The sequence below is a fragment of the Myxocyprinus asiaticus genome, chromosome 42 (assembly GCF_019703515.2).
Source record: "Myxocyprinus asiaticus isolate MX2 ecotype Aquarium Trade chromosome 42, UBuf_Myxa_2, whole genome shotgun sequence".
Lineage (NCBI taxonomy): Eukaryota > Metazoa > Chordata > Actinopteri > Cypriniformes > Catostomidae > Myxocyprinus > Myxocyprinus asiaticus.
In genome coordinates, this window is record NC_059385.1 from 14,910,362 (window position 1) to 14,918,817 (window position 8,456).

The window sequence follows — 8,456 nt, forward strand, 5'->3', positions numbered from 1 at the left end:
CCTGACCAATATCTGCATGATTTTATACATTACACTGCTGCCACACGATTGGCTGGTTAGATAACTGCATGAGTAGTCGTACAGTAGATGTACAGGTGTACCTAATAAAGTGGCCAGTGACTGTAAATGCCTCTTGGTTTGATATCATTTTTGGGGGGATTTTTTCCCCTTTTCCTCCCAATTTGGAATGCCCAATTCCAAATGTGCTTTTAAGTCCTCGTGCTCGCGTAGTGATTCGCCTCAGTCCGGGTGGCGGAGGATGAATCCCAGTTGCCTCTGCGTCTGAGACCGTCAACCCATGCATCTTATCACGTGGCTTGTTGAGCGCGTTGCCACGGAGACATAGCGCGTGTGGAGGCTTCACACCGTCCACCACGGCAACCACGCTCAACTCACCACGCGCCCCACCGAGATCGAACCACATTATAGTGATCACGAGGTGGTTACCCCATGTGACTCTACCCTCCCCAGCAACCGGGCCAATTTGGTTGCTTAGTAGACCTGGCTGAGTCACTCAGCACGCCCTGGGATTCGAACTAGCGAACTCCAGGGGTGATAGCCAGCGTCTTCACCACTGAGCTTGTCTCTCCCCTTGGTTTGATATTCTAATGCATTGACATGCATACATTTCTAAAGTGTGGCTTATGTATGCAAATACTCTTTGAAGTTATATATTTTTGCTATAAAGCACATAAATAAATCGGAGCTGTGGTGCATTTGTGGGAGAGACAAGTTTGAATCTTACATCATTTCATGATCTCATTCCCCATAATTTGTCCTTTCTCTCACTGTCCCTATCAATAAAAGTGTCAAAAATGCCAGAAAAGCACATATGTTCTATTGTCATACATTCTGCTCACACGTACAGTATGCAGTCTATGATGTGTATGGTATCTGTTAGTTCTACTGAATGAATGTGTATGTTTTTTGTTCTCCAGGTGTCCTCCTCTCATGGACATCACTATTCACATGCTGAATGGATATTTGCTGGCATCTAAGGCCTATCTTAATGCTCACCTGAAGGAGACAGCTGAATTTGAGCGACAGGGTCAGACCGTCTCAAACCTTGGGCTCAGTGGCCAACCTGATGCACCTGAGGTCACCAGAGAGGAGCTGAAGAATGCTCTACTGGCTGCTCAGGTAGATCAAGCAAGACTGCCGATGGCCAGTGTGAACTGTCACTTGCCAGCTGTGTTGCCTTACGTCTTGTGTTTGTTGATTATGTGCATATGTTTTATACCTTGCAAACGTTGTTGCACATGATGCTCATCTAACTTGCACCTCTGAATCTAAGGTGTGCGTTTACTTAATTGTCATTTCTACAGTAAAGTAAATGAATTAGATTTATCAGAATCATTAAGAAAACACAGTCCTCAGACCCTCGAGGTAATTCATTATTTGAGACATGTATTGTCTTTGCGTCTTCAGGACAGTGCAGCGGTACAGATCCTGCTCGAGGTCTGTTTACCGTCCCCACAGGAGGAACTGCAGCTGGGAGTAGGTGGAGGAGCAGACAGCCTGCTGAGGAGCGTTCAGTCGGCTCCAGGTATTCCCATGCGGAAGCAGGTGGGAGACGCAGGGGCTGGGCGGGGTGCCCAGGGGGAGCGTGAGACAGAGGGCGGACTGCTCAGTGACCTGAGGGAGGTGCAGTGTCTCATCTGCTGTCTGCTGCACCAAATGTTCATCGCAGACCCCAACATCGCCAAACTAGTGCATTTCCAGGTAATTACAGTATGTCTCTTTGTTAAAGAAGTCATCACAGTTACAGTGATAGTCACACTACATGCACAATTTTGCGAACAACTTGAACATGATATGGACATGTAACGGCGTTCACAACCCATTTTTACTTCCATTATGATCTATATCAATATAAAAGGTGGTTGGATGGGAGGTATTCAACACTGAGGGCTTTGTGACGTCAGCTGAAAAGAAAAGTAGTTTTAGAGTAGGAGCAAGTTATTAAATTATGAAAAATATGAAGACATTTCTTTGGTATACAGTGCATGAATGAATCATTCATAATAAGACAAGTTTATTGTATTTAGAAAGTAAATAGGGTCCATTTTGAATCATTTTAACTTGAAAATAGTTTTTCAATTAAGTGAGCTTAAAGGAAATATTTTGCATGCTTTAAGAATACAACAATCAGTCTATAGGTTTGTGTGAAACGATAAAAAAAAAAAAAAAAAAGAATCTTTGAGATTCATAGTCTCTGACACACAGACTCATAGTTCTGACACAATTTGTTCTTCTAATGGAATTCTTAATTATCATCTTAAGAATTTTAATGGAATACCTAATCTCCCTCTAATAGAATTCTTAGAGAGATCAAAGTGTTCTATATGCACAAAAAGAGATTTAAAAGAGTTCCTTGAATGTTTCTTCAGGGTTATCCTCAGGCTCTGCTCCCTCTGACAGTCGCAGGAATTCCTTCCATGCACATCTGTCTAGACTTTATCCCAGAACTCTTAGCCCAGCCGCAGCTGGAGAAACAGGTAAGCCACCATTCAAGAGTCCATCCACATTATTACTTACGCAGTTGGGACTCTAAATAGAGTTCCAACCTAAATCCACAATAACAGTTAAAAATAATATATATATATATATATATATATATATATATATATATATATAATAGATATAATCAACAAGCAAGCCCTGGCTATGATGCTAATTGCAATTTTGTTTTGCCTGCCACAGATCTTTGCCATACAGCTGTTGTCCCATCTGTGCACCCAGTACGCACTGCCCAAATCCCTGAGTGTGGCACGTCTTGCCATTAGTGTGATGGGTACTCTCCTCACAGGTTGAATAAACTCTTTCATCTGTTGCTTTATCTCGTTATCTCTCTTCCATTCTCTCTTCATCTTGGTTTCTTTCCTTATTCATTTATTACAGGTGGCATTTTATGAAAAATGTTTAAAAATAACAGATTATTGGAGAACTCAGACCTTTACATTTACTCTCTCTCTCTCTCTCTCTCTCTCTCTCTATATATATATATAGATACAACTTCCCCATTATCTTTGTGCACACTGCCCTCTGCTGGCCATTTTTGTGCTTTCGACAAATAAACTTCATCTGCAGTGTTTATAAATTATGCACTAACCGTCCATTTATTATGTTTTATTGAATGGAGTCTTGAGTGTGGTTAAATCCTGCAATTTCCTGTGCAGTTACATGGGCTCACTTTTTGGTATAATATTGCCCAGTACACCTGTTCACAAAAGCATCTTCCTTAATTTCATCTGATTCTGTGTTATATATTAAGATTATTAACTTTATTTTGTCTTGCACAGTATTGACCCGTGCCAAGCGTTTTGCATTTTTCATGCCGACGCTGCCGTGCCTGGTTTCCTTCTGCAAGGCTTTCCCACCCCTCTTCGATGATGTCATGTCCCTGCTGGTGCAGCTGGGTCAGGTGTCTGCTGCTGATGTCACCACCAAGGCCAGAGACATTGACCCTCTCATCACCCGTGAGTGGATCTTTTTCTATTGACATACTGTATTTGTTAATTGTAATATTGCATTGCTAATTGCTTATGTTTATAAGTGAGGTATTTTTATGCAACACAAGATGATAAAAATTGCTGAAAGTTTTTTAGTAGTTTTGTGGGGAGTTGAGATTTCAAGCAGCTTCAGCTGTCCTGCAGTGTGATGATGTACTTCATTTAAAACTGTTAAAAGTTTTTCCTTAGAAAATTATTATTCGTGCATATTTCTGTTTATAAGAATGTATTTGTCACATCGCAGAACCTTTCAAAATGAACTAGTGGGGGCAAAAAGGTGATTACAAATTCTGAAAACTTTGTAAGAAATGGTGTAACAGGACCTAAGATACTCTTTCCCTAATGCATTCAAATATATAAAATAGTCCCACAATGTTTTATATATTGTATGTACTGCAGACATTTTTAATTGTGACTTATGTGTCTAAAAACTTTTTTAATACTTTTTTTAAAATCTTGTCCATGTCCATGAACTATCTTTCAGTTTTTTATGTTATGCGTCGACTCTCCTTAAATAGAGTTGCAATAGTGAAAAGGAAGATCTAATCGTCTGTGCTCTTGTATTTAGGTCTCCAGTATTTGAGAGAGAAGCCGCAGGAAATACCACTATTAGAATCCAAACTCTCTTTGCCTAAGAGGTCTGCAGAGGAGCTGGGTGGAGCCGACCCTGATGTGCAGCTGTGCTATCAGATAGAGGCCACCTTCATGGAGATCATCAGCTCCAGCACACAGGCACTGTGAAACCAAAAACAGACAAATAGAAAAATAAGACGTATGTCCTGGTGGGACTATGGACAGGTCTGAACGGGTAGGGTTAGGTTTAAAGGGGCTTGAAGTATTATTCCCTTATAAAAATGAAAGGGTAGTTCACACAAAAATGAAAATTCTGTCTTTATTTACTCACCCTCATGTTGTTCCAAACCTGTATGACTTGTCTTTATTCTGTGGAAAATGTTAGGGACTGACAGCCTCACTCACCATTCACTTTTATAGCATCCTTTTTCCAAACAATGAGAGTGAATGGTGACAGAATGTCAGTCCCTAACATTCTGTCTAATATACATTTGTAATTCACAAAAGAAAGTAAGTCATGGGATTTGGAACTGAATTTTTATTTTTGGGTCAACTATTGCTTTAAGTCTCATGTTACAGGAGTCTGGGTCGTAGAATTATAGTTATGAACCAACAAAGCATTGCATTGATTGGAAAGGCATTGGAGCTGTTAGCGGTGGGGCCAATTCAATATAAAGTTAGTCTACTTATGCATTTTTACATATATATATTCTCCAACATCTCCAACCCAATACCACAAGAGCTCTTTTGATGCTTTTTTTTTTTTGTCAAAAATTGTACTCCACTTGTCTTTTTAATGTTCAAAATCATGGACAACCATTTATAAAGACACAGGACAAGATGGACCGAAGGATTAAACAATAGATTGCAGTGATTTTGTGAGGACGCAGACTGGACTCAATGAAAATCACCATGTCTCTGTTCTCTATATTTGACTCAAAATGTCCTTTGACGTTTTTTTTTTTTTTTTGTGTAAAGTGAATTGGGCCAGTCAGTCTCTGGCCAGTCCTTAAGGGTTGGCTTAATTCAGGTCAAAAGGCAGGTTGTTGTAAATGTAGACATTTTCTAAATCGTGTGTTAGCTTGCTAGTTAAGTGTGTATTTGAGTATGCGACGTGTGTGTCCAGGACACTTAGCAGTGATATTATCGGTCTGTTTTCTAGACCAACATTTAAGAGTATTTTCTTAGCTCCAATTTACAAATGTGTTGGCTCGATTTTGTTTGAACATCTTGGTTTTGTATACATGTTAGTCTTACATTTTGAACATTTGTATTAAAACATTTTTTTGGAACGTCTTTTTCTCACTTTTGATTACAAGACAAAATATTTTCTTCAGTATAGCCATACAAATAACTAATGAAGTGAGCAGTCAATATACAGTAGCTGGTTAATAAAAACAGATTTTAGGTTGCCAGAGCAAATCTATAAGTAACAAAAAGCACCAACAACACATCTGATTATTTGTTTTATTAAAATCCATGTGGGGGCGCCCTTGTCACATGGTAAAGATCATATTCAGGCCAAGCTGTAACAGAGCCTGCTGTCCAGATGGAAACACTTATGTATTTTCAATTACATGATCAATGACTGGCATGAAAATAACTCTTAACTTACATGCTCTTTTTACTCCAGTACAATGGTTGTCTGGTGCGAAAGCTTTAGAAAATAGTCTGATTTCATTTGCAATAAGACCAGGTCATGCTAAGTTTTAAATAGGTGAGGAGTCTTGTAAATACAGAAATGTTCGTTTTCTAGAGCCAAATTAGACCCTTCAGCTGGTCTCCACTTTGTGATATTATAAAAATTACCCACATTAGCTTTGTTTAAGGGGGTTTGCCTCTTAGGCATACACCATGGAGATGTGAAATGCAATCAGAAAGTGTTGCAGATAGGACTCAAACCTGTATCATCTACATGTGCCTGTGTAAAATAGGATAACTAAACATTAGCATATCTATCTTTTTTTATCTGCCCTAACTCACACTTAGTATATATTTCATGCTTGAAATAAATGGTGAGACAACTCTAAGCTAGTTTGTTTTCTCTTGTCTGTTTTGCTGTTTATGCTTCTTTATAAAGAGTATATAAAAACTTGCAGCACATCCTTCACTTCTAAGGGCACATCTGCCTACAGGGTGATTGGAGGTGGTGTTTTGTTCGGTAAGAAATGAGGCACAAAATTTGCATCCGAAGTGTTCTGTCCAATGGTGCAAATGGTTCTCAGTGCAGCTCTTTTGCTTCTACAGTATAGATGACTCTGCAATGAACACAGCCTCAGGCTAGCAAAGGAGAAATCACAGCTCCTTTTTTTTCTCCTTTAAGGCACCGTCGAGTTTAAACACCTTTTTCGCACAAAAACTTCTCTGCTCTTTTTTTCTCTTTCACCTTTCCTTGCACCTCTATTCTTTTATGAGTGCATGCGGAAGCCTCACTGTACATAATGAAAATGTTTATCACCTCCCTTAGCAGTTGTGTAGACGTCACTGTCTCTTTCCAGTGTCATTTCTTGTTATTTGCTCATTAGTTCTGCATAGCCAGATCTTAGATTATATGGCAAAAGGTCAGAATTGCACCTTATTCTGTCCAGGAACCTCCAGGAAGAGCCATTTGATTGACATGTAAAGTGATCAGTCACAGTTTATTTCTTTTTTTACATGCTGATTAGGGGCAGGAGTTATCTCATATGGATTATACCACAATAATAGACAGGCATGGAAAAAGATCATTAAAAAGTTGCACGGCTTCCTATGTGAATAATAGTACAAAAAACACACAAATTTTGCAATATGTTTAGAATAAGTTCAGAAAATAAGTGCAGACTGTTACACAGATATAACTAAGAAAACAAAGTAGAATATACAATTCTGCATGTTGATATCTGTAGTTTACATGCATTACAGTTCATCCTCAAATTCTGGTTCCATGTAAATAAACAGCAAAAATATAAACGTCCCTTTTTCAGGACACTGTATTTTAAAGATAATTTTGTAAAAATCCAAATAACTTTACAGATCTTTATTGTAAAATGTTTTAGACATGTTTTCCATGCTTGTTCAATGAACCATAAACAATTAATGAACATGCACCTGTGGAACGGTCATTAAGACACTAACAGCTTACAGACGGTAGGCAATTAAGGTCACAGTTATAAAAACTTAGGACACTAAAGAGACCTTTCTACTGACTCTGAAAAACACCAAAAGAAAGATGTCCAGGGTCCTCGCTCATCTGCGTGAATGTGCCTTAGGCATGCTGCATGGAGGCATGAGGACTGCAGATGTGGCCAGGGCAATAAATTGCCATGTCCGTACTGTGAGATGCCTAAGACAGCGCTACAGGGAAACAGGAAGGACAGCTGATCATCCTCGAAGTGGCAGACCACGTGTAACAACACCTGCACAGGATCGGTACATCCAAATATCACACCTGCGGGACAGGTAAAGGATGGTAACAACAACTGCCTGAGTTACTCCAGGAACGCTCAATCCCTCCATCAGTGCTCAGTCTGTCCACAATAGTCTGAGAGAGGCTGGACTGAGGGCTTGTAGGCCTGTTGTAAGGCAGGTCCATACCAGACATCACCGGCAACAATGTCGCCTATGGGCACAAACGCACCTTCGCTGGACCAGACAGGACTGGCAAAAAGTGCTCTTCACTGACGAGTCGAGGTTTTGTCTCACCAGGGATGATGGTCGGACTTGCGTTTCTCGTCGAAGGAATGAGCATTACACTGAGGCCTGTACTCTGGAGCGAGATCGATTTGTAGGTGGAGGGTCCGTCATGGTCTGGGGCGGTGTGTCACAGCATCATTGGACTGAGCTTGTTGTCACTGCAGGCAATCTCAACGCTGTGCGTTACAGGGAAGACATCCTCCACCCTCATGTGGTATCCTTCCTGCAGGCTCATCCTGACATGACCCTCCAGCATGACAATGCCACCAGCAATACCGCTCATTCTGTGTGTGATTTCCTGCAAGACAGGAATGTCAGTGTTCTGCCGTGGCCAGCGAAGGGCATGGATCTCAGTCCCATTGAGCACGTCTGGGACCTGTTGGATCGGAGGGTGAGAGCTAGGGCCATTCCCCCAGAAATGTCCAGGAACTTGCAAGTGTCTTGGTGGAAGAGTGGGGTAACATCTCACAGCAAGAACTGGCAAATCTGGTGCAGTCCATAAGGAGGAGATGCACTGCAGTACTTAATGCAGCTGGTGGCCACACAAGATACTGACTGTTACTTTTGATTTTGACCCCCCCTTTGTTCAGGGACACATTATTCCATTTCTGTTAGTCACATGTCTGTGAAACTTGTTCAGTTTATGTCTTAGTTGTTGAGTCTTTTTATGTTCATACAAATATTTACACGTTAAGTTTG

At 40.4% G+C, this 8,456-nt stretch overlaps 1 protein-coding gene across 2 annotated transcripts in view; it reads left to right on the forward strand.

Moving 5' to 3' along the window:
- The window catches only part of LOC127432505 (integrator complex subunit 2-like), a 35,971-nt gene extending 29,862 nt beyond the window's left edge, over positions 1 to 6,109 (forward strand). For both annotated transcript variants that reach the window (XM_051683655.1, XM_051683654.1), the window contains exons 20-25: positions 939 to 1,140; positions 1,429 to 1,722; positions 2,391 to 2,498; positions 2,704 to 2,809; positions 3,303 to 3,479; positions 4,081 to 6,109. In XM_051683655.1, coding sequence (XP_051539615.1) covers positions 939 to 1,140; positions 1,429 to 1,722; positions 2,391 to 2,498; positions 2,704 to 2,809; positions 3,303 to 3,479; positions 4,081 to 4,253 — 1,060 coding nt within the window. In that variant the 3' untranslated portion in view covers positions 4,254 to 6,109. The remainder of the gene's footprint in view (positions 1 to 938; positions 1,141 to 1,428; positions 1,723 to 2,390; positions 2,499 to 2,703; positions 2,810 to 3,302; positions 3,480 to 4,080) is intronic.
- The last annotated feature ends 2,347 nt before the right edge of the window (positions 6,110 to 8,456 follow it).